Source organism: Lissotriton helveticus, chromosome 6 (genome assembly GCF_964261635.1).
Source record: "Lissotriton helveticus chromosome 6, aLisHel1.1, whole genome shotgun sequence".
Lineage (NCBI taxonomy): Eukaryota > Metazoa > Chordata > Amphibia > Caudata > Salamandridae > Lissotriton > Lissotriton helveticus.
This window is the reverse complement of record NC_136067.1, coordinates 1,719,821,129-1,719,848,371: the sequence shown is the minus strand read 5'-3', so window position 1 is coordinate 1,719,848,371 and position 27,243 is coordinate 1,719,821,129. Positions and strand designations below refer to the sequence as shown.

The 27,243-nt window shown below is 45.5% G+C and overlaps 1 protein-coding gene across 3 annotated transcripts in view; it reads left to right on the top strand.

The window, feature by feature from the left end:
* Nucleotides 1–27,243, top strand: part of APLF (aprataxin and PNKP like factor) — a 791,103-nt gene that overhangs the window by 435,549 nt on the left and 328,311 nt on the right. For all 3 annotated transcript variants that reach the window (XM_078649586.1, XM_078649585.1, XM_078649587.1), the window contains exon 5: nucleotides 14,663–14,792. In XM_078649586.1, the coding sequence (XP_078505712.1) occupies nucleotides 14,663–14,792 (130 nt within the window). The remainder of the gene's footprint in view (nucleotides 1–14,662; nucleotides 14,793–27,243) is intronic.

Here is a 27,243-nt window from a genome sequence, read left to right as displayed (position 1 = left end):
ACATCACCCCATCGCAAGACCTCTGCAACTCCCTCGCCGCCTACTTCCACAACAAGATCGCGGACATACACAACAGCTTCAGCACTCACCCGACGCACGCCACAACCGAACCACCGCCCCCACCACCACCCTCCGCACCTGGACTCCGATCAGCACCGAAGACACCATCCACATGATGAACTCCATCCACTCCGGATCTCCGACCGACCCCTGCCCCCACCACGTCTTCAACAAGGCCGACGCAGTCATCGCACCCCACCTGCGGGACATCATCAACACCTCCTTCGACACCGCCACCTTCCCGGAGAGCTGGAAGCACGCCGAACTCAGCGCCCTACTTAAGAAACCTACAGCGGACCCCACCGAACTCAAGAATTACCGCCCCATCTCGCTCCTCCCGTTCCCAGCCAAAGTCATCGAGAAGACCGTAAACAAACAGCTGGCCGCCTTCCTCGAGACAAATGGATCCCTCGACCCCTCACAGTCTGGCTTCCGAGCCAACCACAGCACCGAGACCGCCCTCATCGCTGCCACCGATGACATCCGAGCCCTGATGGACAACGGGGAAACAGCGGCCCTCATCCTCCTAGACCTCTCCGCGGCTTTCGACACTGTCTGCCACCGCACCCTAGTGCAGCGCCTCAGCAACGTCGGAATCCAGGAGAAGGCACTGGAATGGATCATCTCCTTCCTCGACGGAAGAACACAGAGAGTCCGCCTACCACCGTACAAGTCAGAGGCCACCGGAGTGATCTGCGGCGTCCCTCAAGGATCCTCGCTGAGCCCCACCCTCTTCAACGTCTACATGAGCCCCCTCGCAGCCATCGCACGCCAACACAACCTCAACATCATCTCCTACGCCGACGACACCCAACTGATCCTCTCCCTGACCAGCGACCCCACCACCGCCAGAGCCAGCCTTCACGAAGGGATGAAAGACGTAGCCGAGTGGATGACGACCAGCCGCCTGAAACTGAACTCAGACAAGACAGAAGTCCTCATCCTAGGTTCCTCGCCCTCCGCCTGGGACGACTCCTGGTGGCCCCCCGCCCTGGGCAGCGCACCCAAACCGACAGACCACGCACGCAACCTGGGCTTCATCTTGGACTCCTCCCTCACCATGACCAGACAAGTAAACGCCGTCTCCTCGTCATGTTTCAACATCCTGCGCATGCTACGGAAGATCTTCCGGTGGATCCCCACCGAGACAAGGAAGACGGTCACCCAGGCCCTCGTCACCAGCCGACTGGACTATGGCAACGCACTCTACGCCGGAACCACCGCCAAGCTCCAGAAGAGACTCCAGCGGATCCAGAACGCCTCAGCCAGACTCATCCTCGACATCCCACGGCACAGCCACATCTCCGGACATCTGAGAGACCTGCATTGGCTCCCCGTCAACAAAAGAATCACCTTCCGCCTCCTCACCCACGCACACAAAGCCCTACACGACCAAGGCCCCAGCTACCTCAACAACCGCATCAACTTCCACGTTCCCAAATGACAGCTCCGTTCAGCCAGCCACGCCCTCGCCGCCGTCCCCCGCATCCGGAGAACGACAGCAGGAGGAAGGTCCTTCTCCTACCTGGCCGCCAAGACCTGGAACTCCCTTCCGACCGACCTGCGCCTGACCCAAGACCACCTCTCCTTCAGGAAGAAGCTCAAGACCTGGCTGTTCGAGCAGTAGCAGCACTCCCCCCCCCCCCCAGCGCCTTGAGACCCTCCGGGTAAGTAGTGCGCTATATAAATGTCATTGATTGATTGATTGATTGATTGATTTACGCAGAGTGCCTTCAATTTTTTTAAAGAATTCGACAGGGAGACCATTGTCACCATTGGCCTTGCTGTTGAGAAGAGAGCAAATAACCTAATCTAATTATGACTTTGTAAAGTCCTCGATCAACAATTTCTTATCCCCATGATCTAATTTGGGTATTTCGAGTGACTCTAAAAATTCCCCAATGGTTTCGGATGTAGCCCCTTCAGTAGCTTCGTAAACTCCCTCGTAATGTTTTAAATCGCCAATGGAAGCAGTAGTCTTAACATGAACTTTGGTGGTAGGGTCAGTTAGTTGCTCTATCCTATTTCGGGCCTGATTTTCTTTCGCTTGCCAGGTCAGAAGTTTTCCTGTATATTCGCTCTCCTCATATATCTTTTGGGCATAAAGGTTACTGTTAGTATCGCCTAAATCGTAATAGAAATCCTTCATTTTGCACTTTGCTTCAGATAACCTTTGTCCTGAAAGTGCGGATCTCACCCTATAGTGTTCTTGGGTTGCCTGCGTAAGATTTGTTTGTAATTTAATTTTCACATCCCTTCTAGCCTTCTGCTTTGGTATTTCTTTTGAGGCAATTATTCCCCGCAAAGTGGCCTTAAATGCATCCCAGATTATATTTAGTGGAGCTGTGCCTTTATTCTGTGCAAAGAACCGCTCGATCTCTTCCTCAATATCTGCACACCATTGTAAGTCCAAGAGGTTAAATTTATTAAAGTACCATCTTCTCGGTGGCTCTGATTCTTGTCTCCCTAATTTTAACTTCATATAAAGTGCTGCATGATCTGAAAACACGTTCGGTAGGTGGGCATATTTATGTGCCTCCAATCCGTAAGATGTTAAAAAGAAGTCTATCCTAGATGCTGAATTGTACTTTGTGGAGTAACAAGAATATTCGCGTTTAAGAGTATTACAGAATCGCCAGTAATCGGTGACATCGAGATCTAGTTTGCAGCTTTGTATGGCAATAGCAACTTGGGGTTTATTCTGGCGCCGATCTTTTTTGGAGGAATCAACTAAAGGATTTTGTAAAAAATTTAAATCCCCCCTCCCCCATATTATTTGCCCGGGTAGGCCAGTTATAGCTTGTTTTAATTGTAGAATTGGGAGAGGGTCATCTATGACTGGTGCGTAGATTATGGCAAAGATTATATTTGCATGATTTAATTTCCCATGCGCAAGTGCCCATCTACCACTGGGGTCTGTAAGAGCCCCTTCCAGGGAAAAGCCTACATGTCTTCCTATTAATATACATACTCCTCTCTGCACCAACTCGGCTACTGAAGAGATTTTATGACCAACCCAGCCCTTGAAGATTTTGTCTGATTCAGCCTGGGTTCTGTAGTGAGTTTCTTGTAAATAAATAACATATGGGCTGAGGCTTTTTAACCAACACTCAATGCATTTTTTTTACGGACGTTATTCAAACCATTTGTATTCAAGGACACAAGCTTCAACATATTATTTGTTGCTCAATAATTAAGTTGTTTTGAAGAAGAGTAAATATGAAATGTATTCGGGAAAGATTTAAACCTCTCCTTGTGAAAATAGACAAATAAGCAAAGCAATACTCCAATAGCAGCGAGCAGGCAGAAAAGTGCAATATATAAAGTGCAAAATACAGGAGTGTAGTTGAGAAGACATAACGCCCTTATGTGCAAAGTACGCAATTAAGATGAAAGGACAAAGCATACAAAAAAATATAGAAACTTGTGCAAATACGCAAAACAGTGCTTCGATGGCAGCAGACAATTAAGGATGAACAGCAGATTAAAGTGCAAAATGCAAAGTGCACGGCTGTAATTCAAATAATACAACACCCTTATGTGCAAAATGCGCAATTTGAGATGAGAAATTAGAGCAGACAAAATTCAAAGCGCCCTTTTGTGCAAAATACGCAATTCTCATATTCCAAGTGCAAAAAGCAGGTATTGAACTTCGATACTTAAAGTGCAAATGCATACTGGTTATACAAACCCTAAAATAGAGGGTCACAACAAGCAAAAGTATGGAAATAATGCTAATAGAGAGATGAAATTTATAACCTCGTATAACTGACCATTGTGCAAAATAAGCAATTAAAGTGCAATTGACAAAGAACTCAGACCTTACAGCCTTTTCTCCTTTAGGACACGCTACCATGGTTTAAACATAGTTACGATCAAAACTAATGAGAATAAGATACCTCCACTAAAATCCTCTCGTGCTGAAAAGAAAAAATGAATTAACATATAACAAACAAACATATAACAAACTCCTACTGCAAGGTTATTCTTAAAGTTTTCCATGCCATGACTGTGTCGGTATTTGACCAAACAATTTCTTAGTGTATGAACTCTCTTTGTTTCCCCTGCAACACCCCCCTTAACCCCTCCCTCCCCACCCCCCACTAGAGTGGACGGTGACCCACGTGTCCCACTTCCGTCCTTCTCTGTGTCTTTTTCTTCTTTTTGGATGCCATTTTGTTGCATCCTTATGTGCTTCCTGTCCCCGCCCATGGACTCGCCCTTTCTTGCTAAAACAGAAGTTATTTAGAGATCTGGCGTATGGCTATAATCATGCGGCAAGTTCTTCGAGAAATGACTGGGCTTCTTGTAGGTCTGTGAAGATAAAAAATCTCCCTTTTACTAGCACCTTCAATTTAGACTGTTGTACAATCATGGCTTGAGCCCGCTTAGCCTTGAAGGAATCAATCATCTTGACAAAGTCCCTGCGTCTATGGGCAGATGCCGCAGACATATCTGAGAAAATCCGAAAGTTGTTCACTCCGTCCACGTTGAATGTTCTCTTTGAAAAAGCAGTATTGAGGATTCCTTCTTTTACCCTATAATCTGAAAAATTGAGTAATATTGTGCAGGGATAGTTCTGATTATTGGGTTTGTGTGAAGGGAATCTATGTGCCCTTGTAATTGTTAAGTCACCTTGCAAGTCAGGTATGGCTCTCTTTAGGAGGGACTCTGACCATTTTACCACGTCCTTATCTTCCAGGCCCTCTGTGATGCCCACTAGGCGTAAATTGGACCGCCTGTTGTAATTTTCCAAGTCCTGCATTTTTTCCGCCAGTTGAGATTTCTCTCTATTTGATGCTTGAAGATATTTCTGCATTGTTGTTAGGGTATCTTCTAAGCTCGAGATACGAGTTTCAGCCTCCGAGACCCTCGTGGGGAGACTTCCAAAATACTCCTCCATTTTCGTGAGCGTATTATGCAGCTGTGATATTTCATGAGCTTGGGAGATTTTGAAATCCCTTAGTTCATGGAGTATAGTGACAAGCATGACCTCGACGGAATTCACTTTTGGAATGTTGGAGGATATGGAAAGTTCGTCTTCTTGGATCTCGTGTGGACATGTACCTTGCCCTGGAACTGCCAAGGCTAAGGGAGATGGTGAAGGATCAATATTCATAGGCGGTGCTTTTGTTGTGGAGTTGGCCGTCTTTTCAATTGGGACAGGGCTATGATGCGGTTGGGATTGCAGATCGGAACCTGGAAGGGTCTGGGGTGAGGTCTGGGACAAAATTGGACAGGGGGCTGGAGAAGCCTGGTTTTGGGTAGATTGTGAAACGATTATAGGGAGAAGCAAGATAGCACTTGCTTCTGCCGCTGGCATTCCTTCTGAGCCTGGTTCTAACCCCGCCAAAGGTGATGATGGATTCGATGGATTCCTTTTTTCATTAGAGACCACTTGCTCCGCAGTGCCATTTGCGCCCCTTTGACTTCTCTCTTACCGCGAAGGTGTACTTGTAAACTGACCCTGCTGAAGCAGCGGTTTAGAGAAGAGAGGATACTGCTTTGAGCTTGATTGTCTGTCGACCCTCTTGGCTGAAGTTTTGGCAATGTTAATAGCGTTGGCCGTACTGTCCATCTTATCCGCCTTTTCCACCTTATCGACTTTGTCTCCTTTGTCTCCCCTGTTTCGCTTGTCCTTTTCTCCAACCACCAGCAGACTCAACTCGGCTGAAAGCTCCGATAGCGTTTCTTCGTCTTCATCCCCCTCCTCTTCCTCAAGGTCCTCTTCCTCTGCTTCCTCAACCTGCTTGTTTAAAGCGCTGAATTTATTTTGTCTATATTTCTCTGCTGCTTCCAAGGCTTTGAGCTTCAGTGCACTCATTTGTTGCGTCTTTCTTCTGCCTTTTTTCTCCCCTTTGGCTGCGGGTAAAGGTATGGTTACTGGTGGTAATTTTAACAAATACCTTGCTGAGTCCATTTTACCCTGCTTGCCCTTAACTCTGGCCGCCATAGTTGCAAAACATAGGCCAAGGGTTGCCGCGTGCGCAACACTGTTGATGGCAGAAACAAAAATGGAAGAATAGTTCCTGCCAAGCCAAAGCCAAAAGCCCACTGCAGCGACACGTTCCCACACAGCCAGCCGGCAGCCTCTCCCACAATGCCTGCAATGCCTGCACCACCCAAACACTACACAGGAGACACAGACGTCCAGGCGTTATAGGTGCGTCCCAGGTAGCGTCCTAGGTGGCGTCAGGTGAGGTACAAAGAAGGTAGGAGGTAGGGCAAAAAACACTGAGAGGGGGTAAGTTGTAGAAATAATCTCTCACTTCAGAGAGCTCACCTCAGTTCAGCCCGCCTCTCAGCCCGGCTCTCAGCTCTACCTGGCTCCGCCACGTCACGCTGTCTGCCAGAATGTGTTCCTGGTGTAACGATGGCCGTAGCGGGCACAGCACCTGGCGCTGCGACCCTCTAGTCGCTCAAATCCCTCCAGTCCGCACAGCAAATGAAAAAAAACTCTTTCCAGACAGGCACGCTGAGTAGTGCGTCTGCGGCTGCAGCAGCCGGGCGTTTAGGGCAGTGGACGGCACTATGCACTGTGAGTATCTGAAGCTCGAACTCCCCTCGAACTCCCCTTCCGTATCACACACCCTCCATGTCTTCCGTGGCGAGGCGGATATAGTGGGAGTTTAGCGCCGGAGGAGGTAAGTTAAGCGTGGGACCATGCAGGGAAGGTCTCCGCTTCAGCAACAACGCCAGACATCATCGTGGGCGGGGGCCAGAGTGAGGCAGCAAGCGCGACGGCGACCCTCTGAGACTTGCAGGCAGTGCAGAACAGTAAAATCCGGGCAGAGGCGGGGAGGAAATTATGCTTCAAGCCCTTCTATATACTGTATAATTTCCTGTTGCAGTGTCCCAGTGATTGCTTTAATACTTTAATACAGGCCGCCACCCCACCAAGTCACACAAGCCACAGTCACAGTCCCGTACCTTCTTCTCGAGGTGTTTCAGTCTCCGCCGCTTTGTTAATCAAATGCTGTTGCGTGAAGCGCCCGCTGTGCAGGCGTCGTTTTGAATCCAGGCGATGCCAGTCTTTCTTGCACCCTGCCGCCCATGCAGCTCAGCTCAATGGCGCTCCACAAGAGCTGTTTACCGCCTCAATGCCTTCCTCCTCCTTCCTTCGAAATCCGCCACTCCATCCCACACAGATGCGATACTCAAGGGAGATCGGCAACACTTTCTCAAGAACTTCAAAGAGTTTCAAGAAGGCGGACGCATATGCAGCTGCCCGTCTCACATCGTTTACAGCCTCTTCATCGCCTGCACCGCACTGCTCCGAGTTTACCTGTTTTTTTTTCCAGATTTCCTCTGAGGACGCCTGCCTGCCTGCTGCATGCCAGTACACCAGAGAGATCGCCATTACTGGGGGCGGGGCAGGAAACACATGTGGCTACGCGGCATGGAACTCCTTTGTGACCGCTTCCTGGGGCCTGGCTCCTCACCACCCACCTGGGTTTTGGTCCCGCCCCTGTCGCCTCCGTTCGGTAAGCTTCTATCCAGTCCCAAGCCATGTTGGGATCTTGCCAAATGTGAGTCTTGCCATCTACAAAAATGCGGAGCTTGGCCGGTAACATAAGAGAGTACTGGATGCCCTCCTCTCTAAGTGCCTTCTTAACTTCTAGGTGTGAGGCACGTTTCCGTTCGACCTTCAGGGTATAGTCAGGGAACATCAAGACCTTGGAGTTATTTACGAAAAAGGAGCCGTCTGAGCGGGCCTTCTGTGATAGGATGTTTCTATCCCTGTAGTGTAGCAATCTGGCCACCACTGGACATGGAGGGCGGCCCGGCGCCAGTGGGCGGGCCGGCACTCTGTGCGCTCTTTCCAGAGTGAAGAACTGTGTCAGTGTACCTGGGGGCACCCCTTCCTTGAACGAAGGTTCTAGATACACCACCATGTTTCCATCCTCAATTCCCTCCGGTAGGCCAAGGATTTGTACATTGTTTCGGCAGCTGTGCTCGGCTCTTCAGGGTCCGGACCCTGTTAGTTAGTTGCTCCACCTGCTGCGAGAGGGCTTTGTGTGCAGGTAATAGACCCTCAAAGCCTAGTTCCACCACTTTTACCCTCTCATTGAGCTTTTGGTGTTCCGCGCGTTGGAGCCCAAGGCCCCCCGACACTGTGCTAATGTCTTAGTAGAGTGTGGCTTTCGTATTGGAGATCGCCTCCAAGATTTTAGACAATTGGTGCTGAATAGGGTCCAAGGTGGGTTGGGGCTCAGGGCTGCTCTGTGCCTGCTCTCACTGATTATCGTCCTGTTCCAGGGTTGCCCCAGCGTGTTTTCCCCGTGGTTTACCCATCTCCACAGACGCGCACTGTTTGTCAGCAGATTCCAGCCAGCACCGTTCACAGCCACACCCACCAAATCCAGAGGACTTGCACGTTAGTCCACTAGGCCCACATTGATAAGTCTAGGGAATCCCCACTCTAGGGTTGAAGGGGAGAGAGGAGGCCCGTCAACACCACAGGAGCCACTCGTCTTTGTTTCCGTTCCAATCACAACAGGATCTTATGACTTCTGAAAGGGTCTCTGTTCCCCTAAATAAATCAGCACACCGAGGAGGGCCCTCACCCGTTTTAGGAGCTGTGCCGCTCAAATAGACTATTGAGTTAATTATTCCTGGCAGTCCCTGCTGCCTCTCCTCAGAGACCCAGGGGGCGGTAGTTTAGCCAGTGTGCCACATATCAGGCCAGGGGCTCCCCCAAGACCCATGCGGTCACACTCACTGCCTCAAGTGTGATGCGCAGTCACTCTGCCTCCTGGGCTGTACCGGTGGACAGTGTCACTTTACGATGGCAGCTCCAAGCCACAGGCGGGGCCCCCAGTCTCCGCTCAGAACCCTCTGCCCCTTGGACCTCACTTTTTCGTTTCATCCTCCTCAGGGCCTCAGGCAGTATCCGAACGTAGCACTCATTGCTAGGTCATAGCTGCTAACTTATACAGTGCCTCGGCTGTGCCACCTCCTTGCTGGGAGGCTGCTTCAGGCCTTATTGGTTGCATCCAGCGCTCGAGTTTGAGGCCCCGGTGCGACTCGTCTTCCGGGCCTCTCGCCTCGGGGTGGGCCCGACTACAGTCCTCAGCTCTGCCCCATCCCTTTTGTGAGCTCCCCCACTTGGTGCTGACTATGCCTCAGGATACGGGGTTACCACCTATGATTCAGTTACTCCGTTGGGGGTTACTTTCTCCAAGCGTGCAGCTGCTCCCCAGTGCCTCTTTAGGCCATCCACAGTGGCCCAGCACTGCTTCCTTCCGCCCAAGTACTTTTTAGATGAAAAATAATCCCACATGCATTGCAAAGCCCACACTTTAAATGAGGCAGAATGATACACTAAACAACGAGTTGCACTAGTAAGAGAGAACTACTCTGAGCTTGTCTAAGTTGTATTGACAAAATGTTTATTCGCTAACAAACTGTTTAAATTATTAATGTGCAACGCTTATGTTTAAGTAACACACACGCTAAATGCAAATTTGTAGTAGACAACCATGCTTAAATGTTATAGGCCTGCAAATTAATATTTTTTTTTATTTAAGTTAGCCTGTCAATGTTATGTTAACTGAAAAATAATACAATCCCACTGAAAGGCTTGTTTTTCACATTGAATAGTTGTTTGCACACAATGTTTTTGTCTTTGTTTCAAATTCTGTACTTTTCCAGAAGCCTTGTGTTAGATAGTGAATAGGTGTTTGTTATCTACTAGATAACTGATAGTGAGTCCTCAATGAGAGAAGAGGAGGCCACTGGAAGAATGATTCATGAGAACTTTCTGGACTGCAAAACATCAACAATGTAACCTTTCAAGGTTCAGTGTCTGAAAGCCTATTGTACACCATATGTCCAGTACAATTGCTCAACCTTCAGTATCAACTGCATTTAGCCATGACTTACTATAGTCTGGTTTTCACAATCAGAAGTGCTGTGCTTCGAAGTCTTGTTTCAGGGCTATCGTGCAAAATCCTTTGTGATTTGAATTGGTGTAGGGGAGAGCAGCATCTTAAGTGGCAATATGTGAGCGCCTTCCAGAGGTTCTGTGCTATATCCATAGCACCCCGCCAAGCGGGACCCAAAGGCCAGTCTGGTGAAAAACTAAAAGGTGGGAGTTTGAAATGGATGCCAGTGTGCCAGGCAGCCTGGCCTCTGAGAGATGATTATAGCACATTCACAATACCTCAGTTCCACAGAGTTCCACTGAAGCCTTTGAGCCAAAGACATAGGATGATTAAAAGAAAATGTCTATTAGGCAGAAGATGATGACGTCTGAAGTGCAGAGATCATAAAACCAAAACAGGATGGTAGGAGCAATCTTGATAGAAAGCTAAGAGAGGTGGAGGCAAATATCAGGGTGTTTAAACAGGACATGTGTTAAGTGATGAGAAAAAACAGGACAGATTGCAGAGCCTAAAACACAAAATAACACAGCAGGACATTTTGATAGACTGTGTAACATTTGCCCTTCAAAAGGGTAGCAAGAAGATCCAAAAAAGAATTGTTTTTATAAAACTGTTAGAGGCTATGGCTATTGAAGGGTAAAAAACTATTAGTTTGTTTAATTAAATAAAGGGTTCACCGAGGACAATTGTCAGAATCCTGCCTTTATTGTCTGACACTTTCAACGCAACCTTATAGATTTTATAGATGAGGTATTTTTTTTTTTTTATGAATATCTTTATTCGGCAATTTTCCACCATAAAAGAATGCACATACATAAACATTTCATACCAATAAAAGATTATAAAATACAGTAAAAACATGGACACATCATTCATCATATGGCAATCAGTAAAAATCATCCTCAGCTAGTAATATCTTCAGTTTGTAATTTCAATAACCGGGAACGTGTCAACCACGCACTTCCTAAAAACGTAGCCACCCCACAGATCATACTAAGGTATTTAATAAATAGGCAAAGTGATATTTAGGTTAATATGCAGAAACTGCAGAATAAGGTTAGCAGTGGCATCATGTAAGATTCCTTAAACGAGGCAGGTTGAGATAGCAAAACAAACCTGCCACAACCTTGATATTGAGAACCTACATACCTCAAGCCATTGCTGTTGGTTGAGGAATGATATGCTAAAGCTTCAAAAGAATTTAAATTAAGGATAAAGATATGGCAAGATAGGGGGCACTGGTTATCAATTTAAAAGTCCAGAATGAAAAGCAAAGTTTGGCCTTTCACTAAAACATCTGCTCTGATATGGGACAGCTGTACAGATTACTTTATAGATGGGCAGTGCGACCAATGACTGGTGGGAATACATTTCTAAAATAGGGTGTGGGCTGACTGAAAAAAGACACCAAACATTATAAAAATGGAGGAAAATCAAGGATAAAAAAAGGAAAATGATCAACATGCATGATAAGAATGCATCTGGAGAAGACTATACTAAAATTGGCCCTGGTGTATGGCAGTTGCCCCAGTTGAACTCATAGTACAGCAGATTTCTTCCACATGGCATGTAGTAGTGCAGATGTTTGGACTCATGTTATAGTTGTGGTAAGGGCTATGACATAGAGTTTTTTTTTACCAACCCTCCTAGTCCTGCTGCTTAGAGATGATAAAGAATAAGTTAAAACTACTAGGCTCTCCAAACCTAGAATTGCAGCAGTGTAGAGACCCTTGTTGACCCCTTCCTGTAGGATCGCCCGCCAACGTGTTTAAATAAGTAGGGATTAGGCTAACCATGTTGACTATGATCAATAGTAATGCAGGCACAGAAAATCCAGATCTTGACAGGGATACACTACAATGCAGCCTGTACTTCTCAAGAATGGGAAACGGATATGGAAAGCATAAGTTTAAGCAGAAGGATGATTCTGAAGTGGTTTAACCCCTTCACTGTGGCGGCTATTCCGCCGCAGTGCTAAGGGGGAGGGGGCCGCGCGGTGCTCCCGTGCTCGTGGCGGAACCGCTCCATCACGAGCCTCGAGCGCGCTGTGCTTGTGATGGAACGGTTCCGTCACGGCCCCGCCCGCCCAATAGAACCCTCAGCGCAGGCGCGGAATTCGCCCCGCGCAGGCGCGGCGGGCGGGCCGTGGCGGAACCGTTTAGTCACCAGCACAGCACACCCGAGGCTTGTGACGGAACGGTTCCGTCACAAGCACGCAAGGGCTTAAGTAAGGAAGGTGCTGTGTGCTGTACTTTCATTTGCCGAAGCTTGACTTGTGTTCCATTTTGTGCCATGTCTACCTGTGGTGCATATTATGCAGTTCTGCAGCTGCTGCCTGTGCATGTTTTATGTAAATTTTAAATTAATTTAAAACTGTGTGTTTCCGTAGTAAAATAAAAGTGTTTGTACTTCACTTTCTGTCTTGTGAGAAATCTTGTGCTCAATAGAAAAAGATTGAGTTGGTTATGGTGGCAAGCCAATAATCCGGACAGAAGGCCTGATCTGTTTAATATGAAAAGTTACAATAAATGCAGTAGGCCAGCAATATTGTAAAAAACATGTTAAAGCCAATAAGACTCTAATGGTGGATTGTTATCAAACTGTGTTCCGGGCTGTTGACAGGTATTTTGTTACATGAAATGTCAATATTGTATGTTAGAAGTCAGGGTTTTGGTGTTGGTCACCTCGTCCAAGAAATCCTTGGCGGTAAAAGAGTCTCACTGTGATAATCCTCTTCTTTTGAGAGTGGTTGTATAGTGCTTGCCTACGCAAAGTTTTTAAATATTTGTATTTTTATAACGATGCTTGATGGTTGCCAGCTTATGTTTATTGTGTCAAGCCAATGATAAATGCTATAGACTTTATTAGTGAAAGGTAAACATTATCACAGATTGCATAGGTTTTATGTGATTATTATGAAAGGTTATGACAAAGCCAGTGGGCCTTACTTACTTATTGTGAATTGTGCATGTTAAAGGCAATAGACCTTTAAGGGGGGGTTGTTATTACACTGTCCTAACAACTTTAGGTAGGTATAATACATGGGATCCCTCTGTTAACCCATGCGCCGCGGGGGTAATTTCCCCACTGTGTGGGGGGGTCGGGGCGGGAGCGCAGTGCCGTGGTGCTCGTGACGAGCCCAGGTCGTCATGAGTCACAGTGGAGCTTTGCTCATGATGAGCTCGGCTTGTCACAACCCCGCCCACTGATTCATTCTCCTGCACAAGCGGGGAATCAATCGCGCGTGGGCGGAGCACAGCCGTTATGACGAGCACAGCTCCACTGTAACTCATAACGAGCTGGGCTCGTCATGAGCACAGAAGGTGTTAAAAATAAAAACGATCTCTTGTTTCTTTATAATTGACGACTTGTGACGCACCCAGTTATAAAGAAATAATGTCCCCACTTAACTGTAGTAACTTGTTACATCTGAGTTCTGATGTCACAGTGGCTGCATAGAGGGCGAATGGAGTGGAGAGCAAAATACCGAAGAGTTCACAGTGCAATCTGTTTTTTAAAATGACTGCTACTAAGCCGTTTTCTGTCTACCTGACTGCAAGTTGATTTTGGAAGTCTGGGGCGAAGCGATAAAAATGAATTGTTCGACCTCCTGTTTTTCCTCACTCATCCATGGAAAGTCAGTGTCTATCCTGTGCCCACAGTGAGAGGATTAAGGGGCCTTGGAGGAGAATGGAAGCGTTATGATTCGACCCATTAAAATAGAAGTTCAGCCCTCTGAAAAAGCACGCATCAATTCCAGATTGGAGAACAACAAAGATGAGGTTATTATCTGCTCAGGTATTAGTTGTCTAACCCGGGGATCAAGAAGTGAACCAGAGTTTATGGACAAAAAAAGCCACATCCGCTAGATAGCAGGGAATGAATGTGTATAATCCTTTTTAGTCTGTTGTGTATGCTGCTTGGTTCAGAACACAAAAGAGCAGGTCAGATTCATTCTCATAGACTATTGGAAGGAGTATAACGTATTACGTATTTGTAATACCCTATATTGTACACCCCAAGGCTGGGAGCAAGGGATTAAAACTTGGAGGCTAACGTCACTGACGCCCCACCGAAAGAAATATTTGGACTACTCACTGGAAGGACACGTTCTGTACAGTCTAATGAGGTCATTTTTTCATTTTACACGTTCTTTATAAAAGCTAAACAAAAATAGCTGCCAGTGTCACAAGGCAAGAAACCTATTCAAGGATATGATCCACCCACATCTCTGATAATTGTCAATCCAGTCAGAAGACTTACCTGCCCAACCTAATCTTATACAAAATGGTGGCAGATAGGCTACTTGGAGGAGGCAAGTACTGTGAGGTGACACGGAAGACGTGGCCACTCGATATATACCGCAGCTCAGTTATGCACAGTAGGATGGCAAGAGATCACTAGAGTTGTGGTTGTGTGACAGGAGGATGGAGAAAACCTGCATTTGTGTCATACTAACTTATTGGTTACGAATGTTAGGACCACGATGTCGGACTGTGCAATTTGTTTTATACAAAAAAAGAAAAGACGCACACGTGTTTGCCTTGAAAAATGTGAATTTAAGATATTTAAATACGAAAAGAATGCATTTTTTATTTGATGGGGAAAAAATGCTAAGTTTTTTGTTGCTGAACATTTTAGTATGATAAATGTCTAATACATATTTTATTGGAAGTGTCTAACACCAGTCGTTCCTGTTTCGATGTTTTATTTAGCTTCCTTCTGCAAATTGGAACGAGAGCATGCAACAGACAAAACCAATCCAGAGGAAACGAGATCTTCCAACCTGGATGCTGCAGGAGGGCCTTGATGTAAGACCACTTTCAGCTCCACCCGCTAAAACAGGTACTAACCTGCACCTTTTGTCAAGAAATCGTTAACTTTGCACACTCAGAAATACTAATGGTTTTAATTCCACATTTACAATAAAAGAGAGACTGCGCTTTGTGACATTTCCCCAACAGATGAAAATAGACATTAGGACCAAACTGTCTGGCGCGACCCCCAGGGGGGCCGTGGAGTGATGTGAAGGCGGTCGCGCATTCACAGTCACTCTTCGGCCCTGGCCTACAGGGCAGCTTCCCTCCTCCCCCGTCCTGTGTCTCATCCCGGGCTGCTGCAGTGGGCTCGGCTGGGCAGTGTCTGGAGTCTTATCTCCAGCACGCCCGAGTTTTTCACAGGTCTTTATAGACCATTAGCATATTTACATGCCTTTGTTAACTGGTTACCAAGGCTTAGTTTTTTATGGTTCCAGTACCCCCTGGGCCCCCACTCTGCCTATTCCTTACATTTGTATTTTTACACTTACTGCTGTAGTGTGAGAATGCATTTAATGAAAAGGAATATAACGTTGTTTTGCCAAAAGAAAAATGCCTGCCCTTGACACTAAATAGAGTTATAAATAAAAAAAGTGTGTATTAATTAGTTATGTGACTTTTCTGTCTTTGTTCTCTTTAATTTTCAGTCAAGGATCATTGAGCCAGCCCTAGAACACAATTAAAAGTGACACAATTAAAAGTGCTTTCTATTTATATTTGCTGTTCTAAGTATTCACAGTTAAGTGCTAAAAATACAGCTTTAGGTGACTGCTTATTTCTGGGCCATCAAAATAATGATCTGGTAACCCTAATCGTAAGACTGGAAGTTTGTTGCAGGATCAGCACATTATTTATTTCGTCCAACCTCGATCCCTGATTAATGCCATTATAGCAATAGTTTAACTTATATCTTAAACCCTACGCTTCAAATTTCTGGGAATGCACCCTGCATTCAGACAACTCCCTCCTCATTCTCGCCTTCACTTTCACGCTCACCCTGCACTCACAGCGATCACAATGCACTCACACTGATCACCATGCACTCATAGCGATCACCATGCACTCACACTGATCGCCATGCACTCACAGCGATTACCATGCACTCACAGCAATCACCATGCACTCACAGCGATCACAATGCACTCATACTGATCACCATGCACTCACAGCAATCACAATGCACTCACACTGATCACCATGCACTCACACCATTCACCCGCTCACCCTGCACTCACACTGATCACCATGCACTCACACTGATCGCCATGCACTCACACTGATCGCCATGCACTCACAACGATCGCCATGCACTCACAGCGATCGCCATGCACTCACAGCGATCGCCATGCACTCACAGCGATCGCCATGCACTCACACTGATCGCCATGCACTCACACTGATCGCCATGCACTCACACTGATCACAATGCACTCACACTGATCACAATGCACTCACATCATTCACCCTCTCACCCTGCACTCACACTGATCACCATGCACTCACACTGATCACCATGCACTCACACCGTTCACCCGCTCACCCAGCTCTCACAATGCACTCACACTGATCACCATGCACTCACACAATTCACCCGCTCACCCTGCACTCACACTGATCACCATGCACTCACACTGATCGCCATGCACTCACAACGATCGCCATGCACTCACAGCGCTCACCATGCACTCACAGCGATCGCCATGCACTCACAGCGATCGCCATGCACTCACAGCGATCGCCATGCACTCACAGCGATCGCCATGCACTCACACTGATCGCCATGCACTCACACTGATCACAATAAACTCACACTGATCACCATGCACTCACAGCAATCGATATGTATTCACAGCAATAACAATGAACTCACAGCAATCACCTTGCACTCACACTGATCACCATGCACTCACACTGATCACCATGCACTCACACCATTCACCCGCTCACCCTGCACTCACAGTGATCACTATGCACTCACACTGATCACCATTCACTCACACCATTCACCCGCTCACCCTGAACTCACAGTGATCGCAATGCACTCACAGTGATCACAATGCACCCACAGTGATCACAATGCACTCACAACATTCACCAGCTCACCCTGCACTCACAGTGATCACTCTGCACTAACAATGCGCTTGCATTATTCACCCTGTACCTCACCCTGCGGTCCCACGAGCACACTACTCACCCAGCACTCATGTAAAACTTCACTCGCATGTCCCCCCCCTCACTGCTCAATCTGTAGCTCACTTAAACAAGGCCATCACTAACCATGCATTAATTCGTCCCACTCTGCACTTACAGCCAAACCCAAATTCATATGGTCACCTCACTCACCCTGCAGTCACTCCTTTTACCCTACTCTCATACTGTTGCATCACTCACCGTGCAGTCCATGGGCACTCTTGTCACCCACACAGTGCAGAAGGTTAAAGTGCCTGGTACAAAGAACATGTACCATGCACATCACAGAACTGAGTGTGAGTAAACTATGAAAAGCGCTATAAAAAATGAAGTGTTGTCAGAAAGTGCTATAGAGAGATGAGCTGTATTATTGGTGAGTGGTAGTGAGGGAATTCATGGAGAAGGTGGAAAGACTGTTGCACCATGTGCGGCCAGTGTTAGGGCCAGCCTTGGCTGGGAGTGTTAGCCCCCCCCCACCCGAAGTTCGGGTCTAGTGGATCCCCAGCTTCTGCCTATTATTATTTACATCTGCTGCCTGAAGGCAAACGAGAAACAAACAGAAGGGGAAGGAGAACCAGCCAAATGGGGTGACTTACAGAGCCTAGAGCCAGATTTTTATATCTTCCTAAAGGATAATAGATTCTTGGTGTAGCGAAGCAATGGAGGGTGCAAGGTCCATAACTGCACGACCTGCACCAAAACAGCGAGACAGACAATTCATGCCTCCCTGAGTTAGGGAACAATAAACAGAGGGGCACAGGGCGAGAGGAGCATACGGGTTCGACCCGTATTCTCCATGAGGAGAGATGAGAGAACAGCAAGGGAGTGGGATAATTCGAATGAGGTCAGGGATGAGGTGAAATGTGAAGTTCTGAAGTTCTGAAGCGAAGTGCGGACACACAAGAAGTGAGTGTGAGCAAAAGATGAGGGCTACTGTTAAACTGTGAGATAAGATAGCAGAGAGATGATCTGTTACCTAAAAAGATAATTTGATGCGACATAGGTGAGAGACAGCAGCGATAATGGAAGAGAGGGAGTATTGGGGTGCTGAGCAGTGATTAATTTGTAATACAACATATGCCAGGGCCTTCACCAGTAGGCCACTGCAACTTTAACCACCCACCATTGCCTGGCCTGTGCGGCCAATGTCAATCCCTATGCAACGACTAACTAGAACACTCGTACAAGTGTGACTATTCAGACTATTTCAAGCCCCCAAAGCTTTAAAGAATGGCATGGGTGTCAGGAGGTTATCTTTTTTAGTGTATATTGAATTAATAAACAGCTGTTCTGCATAGCTCTTAATTACACAGACAGAGCCACCATCTGGAAGTCTGTCATAGTGCCAGTGTGCATAATTAGGTGCCAGGGCGGAGCACCAGAACCCACCTGCTCAAATTAGGCACTGGTGCTGAGGTAACAGGGGAGAGGGACGTTGGTTCAAGAAGGTGTGGAAGACAAAGGGAAGATGTGAAAGATGAATAGGGGGACTGGAGAGGTGTAAGATACAAATAGACAAAAATTTTAATGGAGAGACTTGAGGTGAATGAGAAGTGCTGAGGTACATGGGAGTGACGGGGCCAGAGATGCCATGAGATAAATGCGAAAGACTGTTTAGAGATGAGGGCAGTGAAAAGACAGAATGGCAAGAGGTGATTAAAGGTGAAGTGAGAGGTTGAATCTGGGGAGTTCAGAAATTGTAAAAAGGGGTGAAAGAAAATGGCCTGCAATGTGAGAGCGGGATCAGGGGTTGGGAGAGGAGAGAAGAGAGGGATGGAGGAACTGGGTAAGAAGAAAGGTGCATGGTAAACTGCTTAACTCGCTGCTCCCGGCCAGGGCCAAGTGAGCTTCTAATGTGGCAGCGCGTATTAGTGCGGAGTGGGAGGACCTTCACAAGCGTTAACTAGACATCTTTCTGATGTTAATTGCTGTATTTTGGTTATAAACTGGTACTGTAGGGGTGAAATCTTTCCTCAGTGTTACTGTGTTTAAAACATTTCAAAATAATAAAGCAATGCAATCCCAAAATACATGGCATCACAGAAGATTATTTACATTTTCTACCCACACAATTTAGTCACGCCTGTCACATAATTTGGTCACATAATTTGGTCCTCACCTGCCTCATAATTCCAGTAGCCCTGCCTACAGGTTTAGAAATTTTTGTCAGGAGGGGGTCCTTACGCCTGAAAATGTTGACAGGGGGGTCACTACATCCAAAAGTTTGAAGACCTCTGCATTAGGGTAATACCTCTCTGGAAGTGTGATTCGGATACCAAGTAACTCACAGCGGAAATAGTCTGATAGGCTTGCTAGACTTAGTATGACAATCCCGCCAGGTGTCTTCACTTTACTAAAACCTAGTTATGGCCTAGGGTATCAGCGAAAACAAAACGGGAATTGTGGATTGTGTTGGTTTCTTGAGATAGCTGGCTTCTGGTGTCTGGTGATGAGGAGAGGACTACTATGCGAGGTGTTGCTTCGATGGACTCTTGCACTGGCAGGGGCTGCTTTCCAGGTAAGTTAGCAACAGATTGGACACAAAGGTTGTCAGTTGAGGCTTATTGGTGATCCAAGGCATCAAACAAGTGGTGCAGTGCTCAGCTCCACATCTGAAAGCACCCCTAGCATGCTTCATGCAGATCTGCGTAGTGTCGGTGGGATCTGTATTGCTCAAGCATATATGTCCACTTCTGGACATGTGGATAGCAGCCCACTGCCAGTCAGAGCTGGTCTGTTCTTGCTATTTGAAAATCCAAATACTCATGTGAGAGCAGCTTATGACTCCTCGGAAGGTCTTCTGGGAAGGCCACCCATTGCCCGTTTACCATAATATAATGTGGTTGCCTTGCCTCCATGCTGCTTTCCTTTGTTACCTCCAGGAGCTTGCTCTTCCAGGAAAGATTGTGGATTCTCCACAGACCGGTCCGGAGTCAAAGGAAGCAGAAGAAGAAGCGAGCATGGAACTCTTTCTTGTTTTCGGTGGGCATCAGCCATCCTCCGTTTTGGAAACTTCATTCATACAAATATGAAGATTCTCACTAACCCTAACTACAGGTGCACCCCTAGTGATTGCACACCTCCCTCAGTGCACACGTGCTCTGATGTTTACAAAGCTTTTGTTCACATGGCACTAACATATCACAAAGAAGGCCCCATCTGCCAACAGCATATGGACTTAATTTTAAAAGGGAAGTTAGTAGGAATCTATCAAGGATGCTGATACTGATCCTAATACACTATAGAGCTACCACCACCCCCTGCAGGTGCAATGTGGTTGAGGGGAACCATTCCCTTGAAACTGCAGGGTGGGGAAGCCAATTGTCTGTCCATCCCTGGGCACACCATCTTCAGTTTTAATGGTATCTCAATATCAGGCGGCCCACAAACTAATTCCAAAAAGAAAAAATCCCCAGAGCGTCAGGCAAACAGGGAAAGTAGAGATGGTACAGCTGCGCAGATAGTCAGTGTTTGATCTTTACGGACATCCATCTAAATCTCTGTGCAACATCCCACACTGTGTGAAGAAGCTGAACACAAAAACAGCAAACAGTTATTTCCACTTTAGGAGCTGTTCATACTCTGGGTCCAATATTTAAAAATTGCAAGAAAAGCAATTCTATTGTATCTTGGCTCTGAAACTGGCTTTGAACCTCCTACTGCTTTCCTAAGGTAGAGGCTATCAACACAGCTTTGAAAGCAACTTTAATGAGCAGTTTACTTTAACGGTGTCTCTTAAACATAACCCTAATAACAGTTACGCATTAAGACAAAATGTTAGTAAATTCATATATTTTTCCGCAAATCTTGTAAGTTCCCAGGTGCATCATTATATCTAATTGCTCTTTTACTGTGGCAACATTGGGGATATTGCTCAAGTAGAGACTGGACTGATTGGGAAAAACTGGAATATTGAAACAATACATTACATTTTGAGTGTATTTCATGGTCATATTCATATCTATTTGTTTTATATCATGTTGTACACTTTCAGTCCAATTGCATTACTGGTGTTACTGTTGCTATTTCATGCTCTGTTGTAATTTGCATTTTGTTTTCAGTAAGCCGGCCCGCCTAGCTGCTTGCTTTCCCGTCTTTTCGCCTCTCCTGTCTCCATCATCGCACCACCCAGCACCCCTGCTTCCTCCCAGGACCTATTTAATGGAGGGTGCAGCATGGCCTCGCACCAGAGACAAGCCTGTCGGTGCCTGGACCCCCCCAGCGCCAGGAATCCTGGTTCTCCCACCCCATGCAGCTACACCACCGCAGACCTCCGAGCCCTGGATCCCAAGCGCATCGACAACAACTGACATTCACCCTGCCCCTACGCAGGGGGCAGGGTGAATACAAGGAAAAACACAAAGGTCCATAAATGTACTATATAAAGGGCAGAGCGCCTCACTTAGGATCAAGCCGGGTCTGGTGGCTCAGTGGACTAATGCGTCAACTGCAGGGGCCTGTGTTCGACCTCATGGTCACAGGTTCAAATCCCGGCGGGTCCACTCAGCCTTTCATCCATCTGAGGTTGATAAAATGAGTACCATTGAGTTGGGTAACAACAAACATCTGTTATTCAGCGCTAATATACCCGTAGTGGTGAACGTGCGCTTTACAAATACACATGTTATGTTATGTTAAGTGTCTCTGTGTGTATAAAAACAGACAAAGTGGCAAGGAAAATATACAAGAGAAAATATTTTCATATAGTTAACATAAAATGTGACAAACAGTTTTTCAACTAAATGTATATAGATAAAAAGAAATTTATTTTTATAAAAATTATCAGTATACACACAATATATTAGATTTTATCACATGTTCATAACATTACACTCCTCCCCAAAGGAGGTTAAAATCTAAATAATCACAAAAGAGGTAGTAAAACTTTAAAAACAGTTGATGCGGCGTTTTGGAGAGACCTTGTCTTTTTTCACCTTCCTCAGGAGTAAAAGTTTTTATAAAATCTAATTGGTGAAAACATTTCGTTTTAGACACATGTATATTGGTAAGATAGTCATGTTATTTTTATTACAAAATATCGCAATTCTATATTCCTGCACTTGTTCTGTGCTGTGTAAAGATAACAACACATACAATTTACACTTGATCCATTTGAACAAAAAGAATTAATAATCATTCTAATAAATGAATGACTTTAAAAACATTTCTTAGGAATTTATCCACTTCATAGTCACAACGTGTCAAAACGTTCCCTAAACACTCAAAACACTATCTGATTATTCTGAATCACAGAATGTACTATGAGATTCTTCAAGAAAAAGCTCCCTATATGATTAGTTAAAGGGTGCCTCTCTTCAGCCCATAGATTGCCCTTAGTAAGCCAAAAAACACATTTCCCTTTAATCACCCTTGTTAAGCGTATGTTTGTTTGAGTATGACATACCTTAAAATAAAGATTGATTATGTTCAGCTTGCATAATCTGTGGAAGGTAGAGACTCATACCACAACAGAAGGCCTACAAATCAAGGGAAATAGGGTCATTAACTCAATATCTTTCCTCAAGAATCTATTGTGCTAATAAGTATAGCTATACAGGCATACCTCTCGAAATGATAATAGGTGCCTTCTCTTTGTTCGTTAGAGCCACCGTAATGCAGGATGTAAATGAATTAAAAAATCAGCTCTCTCAGGCTATCCCCAGGGATAAAAAGGAGAAAGAGGGTTTCTATGTTATATTACGTAATCTTATTATTGTCTATAATATTATCTATAATATTACCCAAGAACATCAGGTCTCAGGGCTATAACTGCTTACCTTTTCATGCCAGCAGATGTGCAGTGAGTTTCAAATGGCAGAATACTCGTTACTAGCATCAACGTTTTTGCATTGACAATGTAGTGTTCTAAAGAGAAATGAAATGACATCCAAATCTCAAAAAGAGAGAAAGGAAAAGGAACTAACCTTTTCTATATCAAAACATGCTTATTTAAAAAAAAAAAAAAATTATCCAGATTTATTCATTACCTGGTCTTGTCTTTAAAACTCTGGCGTACTGACCAATGGTTTAAAAACTGTAAAAATAAAAGGCGAGTCTTTTTGGCCATATTTTAGTAAACTAGCAGTAAATGTAATGTTTACGAAAAACGTAATGCTGGAGATATTCTACAGCAAAACCCACAAGACGATGGACGGAATGTTGCACAATGGCAAAACATTCACCCCCAGTCACAGATATGGGTTTAATCCATCGTTATTTTGCTCACTAAGCCACCCCAGTTCAGACATGGCCATATGCAAATCAGTCTTGGCACTTTGCCTCATGGGAACAGTCCAGCCCGAACTGCCAAACCATGTCTTCCCTGGACCGGAATCAAGCATCCTAGGACCGGTTTCTGGCTATCAGCCGTCTTCAGCCAGGATAGCTCGACATTTCAGGTCATCAACCTTATGTTATATTTAATCCAATGTTCCACTAGGGGTGCTGTCTGTTTGTTTGTTCTAATCGCTGATTTATGTTCAGTGATCCTAGTCCTCATTTTACAGGATGTTTCCCCGATTTAACCCTTGTTACAAGGGCATAAGATTAGGTAAATCATGTTGTTAGTTCTACAGTTAATAAAGTTCTTAACATTATGGGTGACTCCATTATGGTTGACCACACACCATTTAATGATATTGCTACAATTCTTGCAGATGCTGCAGGGAAAATTACCTACAGGAAGAGGAGCATTAGTAATGCTTCATTGTTTACATTCTTTCTCATTCCTATAAGTTTGTACAAGGCAATTCCGGATAGTAAGATTGTGTCTAAATGAAAAAATTGATATAGGGAGTTTGCCTTATTCTTTTCATCTAGAAGGAGCCCGTTCCTATTTATGATCTTAACTTTGTTGCTAACACTGCTAAAATTGGTTACAAATGTTAAGGGAAGGCTCTGTACTGCTACATTGCGGTCTCTGTTGTCAAACAGCGAGTCTCTGTCATAGTATTTGGCTCTTTTGTATGCCTGTCTAGTTAGTCCCCTAGGATAACCCCTGTCTAAAAGTTTTTTGGTCAGTATGTCGGCATGATGGTTAAAATCATTGATATTGGTACAGTTACGTCTAATTCTGAGTTACTGTCCAAAGGGATTATTATCTTTTTGGCAAACCGGGTGATTAATCTGGTAATGATTCAGAAAAGGGGGTGGTGATGAACAGAGTGCCTGAATTAAGCAGACCACTCTTACCCAGTCCAAAGATCAGGGCTTGATCCATCACCGTTTTTTAGCTCACTGCACCATCCCAGCTCAGAACTTGGCTATATGCAAATTAGTCTGTTCCTGTCCCAGTGCATGATGGGAACAGGGCAAACCAAACTACCAAGTCTATCTGGACCTTGACATTGAGTCGGGCTTGGATGGTGGTCTGAACACCAGGGTACACCAAAAGCCAACTGACAGGAATTCACTTCTTATGTATAATTCGTACCACCCTAGAGCCCTCCGCGACAACCTTCCAGTGGGCCAATTCCTGAGATACAGGAGGAACTGCTCCAGTACGAGTGGTTTCCTGGAGCAATCACAAGATCTGACAAAAAAACTCGTGCAGCGCAGTTATCCCAGTAAAGTTGTGAAGAACGCTAGAAAAAGGGCACTGAACACACCTCGGAGTGCCCTGCTGGAACACACAAATAAAGAGAAAAGAGACTGCCTGCCAGTGGTTATGACATTTGACCCCATGGCAACGAAAATTAGGCAGTCCATCAGAAAACACTGGAACTTGCTATCCACAAAAGACTTCCGTATGCCACCACCCAGATGTGCCTTTAAGAGAGCAGTTAACCTCAAAGACAAACTAGTCCATACTCGCACCCCGGCACCACAAAAGAAAGATCTGACCTCTCTACCTAAGGGACATTACCCCTGTGGGACATGTTCAGTTTGCCCCCTTACTAAGAAGAGCAACAGTGTTACCTTGAGTACAGGGAAGGTGTGGTTCCTTAACCACTTTAGCAACTGTAACACCACGAATGTGGTATATAGACTGCTATGTTGCTGTGGCCTCCAGTATATTGGGTTAACCACGAGAAAAATCAAGGTGCGCATTCAGGAACACCTTAGCACGATTAGGGCGGGTAAACTGACTACCAAGTTGGTACAACACTGCCACAAAGAGAAACATGATTTCACATGGACTGTGCTGGAGGTAATAAAAGGGAATCCACAGAATATGGAAACAGCGTTGCTTAGCAAGGAAGCAAGATGGATATACAGAGAACGTAGTGACATTGTAGGCCTGAACGAAATTCTTGAGTGGAATCGAGTGAAATAGACCTTTAAGGGCTATATAGCTGCATGAAGAATTTAGGATAATCTTCCTCTCCACTCATTTTTTGTATGTGCTCCTTGTTGTCCAACCAGCAATTTTAAGGGCTGTTGATTGTGCCCGGAAGTCCGTCTGGTGTGCTCTGTCCTGGATGGACCTGTACGGTATTTTACCACGCTATATGACTAGGAGAGAGAGTGGTATAACAGTCAATTTTGACAGGTGAAGCCTTGCCCCATGGCGAATCCATACCCTGTACCCCAGGATTTTGAGTTATAACATCTGAATCATACCCATTGGGGTAATACATTGTTCCCTTGACTTGACTGGTTGTAAATATGTTGTAAATGTATATGCATATATACTCCCGTCAGGGTTGCATTTCCCTGCCTTGTTCCCTGGTGAGTGAGTCTATGCTTGGGCACTGTGCACCTATTGCCCAGGTCTGCCGTGGGAGCGTGTGAATCCATTGGCATACAGAATGCCCCATAATGAGATAGCACAATATACTACATCACACATTAAATTTTACATTTCCCCACTCTAAGATGGCGCCACGAAGGTATGACCTAGTCTCAGACAACTACCTTGTGGGTTGATTGGCATTTAGATCACGGGCACACATATACATACAACCCCTTTCGTTACATCTTACACTAAATAACAGTTTGGCCCATGGGAGGACGAAAATGGCACTAGGGCGACTAATTGTAAGCACTTGACAACGAATTAAGTCGTCCCTCGGCACCGGTCCAAGATGGCGCTACCGTTCCACTTAGGAACGTCTCCTTGTGCGCAGGCGCGACATATCACGTGACTGGGCGTTGCCGGCAAGCTTTAAAAATAGACGCCAGTGAGAGCGCGGTGTTCCTGGGATGATATATGGTTCTGGATCCGTACTGTACGGTGAGGAGTGGGGGGCCTAGACGGATGCATGAAGCTGGAGTTTTAAACAGGCGGTCACACTAAGTGACGTCGTAATGAGCGATTGCCAAAGAAATTGAGCGGTGTGCACTACGTTCCGGTGTCCTGTGCCCCACGCTTTGTAAAGGGAACTATGATGACATTATGCATTTGGCTTTGGGAGTCTTGAACCCGCCCGCTTTTTTCTCTGGGATAACACCCGGTGAGGGTTGCCACGGGCCCCTAGTCCTCAATACTATTGCATAAAAAAACCATAGAAATTAGCGCTGCTGTGTAATTCCGATTTACAAATGCTGGTTGTTTCATAAAATCTTTCTTCACTCCCCATAGATTGATATCTCAATCGTTTTTAAACGAATCGAAGTGTGATTCGGCCAGCCGGTATGAGCTGCCCATGCTGGCCTGGGGTAATTATATAAATATAAGGATATTTGCAACCATTATTCAATTGTGGAAACCTAAGAATTTATATTGATTACTGGGTGTGTCTCTGGTGTTTATTTGTCTCTCGACTCAACAGTGTCCAGAAAGGATGTTCCAAAAATTGGTGCAGTGACCGAGTGTTGAATACCCTGAAGAATCTGCCGAAATTATTGGGGCAGTGAAACATGTCGGTATCAGGTATTGGTAGGCGATACTAAGCTACCAACCTCTTTTTTAATTCAACAGTTCACACTAAAACGAAGAATAAAGTAATTGAGTGGGTGTGTCTGTTGATTTTATGTCACTCTGTCCCTTATGAGTTAATGTTATAAAACTCTTTATTTAGCACCTTTACACGCATTTCATTTTATGTGTTGTACCCAGTTTGTTTTCTTTTGGGACTGGAAGGCAACCGATGATGAGAAAGGGGCATTGAGTTGGTAACATCTGCCAACATCCCCGAGGGTTGTTCGCCCGTGAGGTGCCTTTCGCTCCACCACACATTTTTTCTTAAGGTTTGTGCACATGTGGTTGAGTGTGGATATATGTACTGCCAGTAAAGAAGGCAGACATTTGTTGGACATTGTCCTGGACACTGTTTGAGTTGAGAACTTAGTAACTTTTTTGGAACAGTAGATCTAGTAGGGACAATAAGACATTAGAGGATCTATAC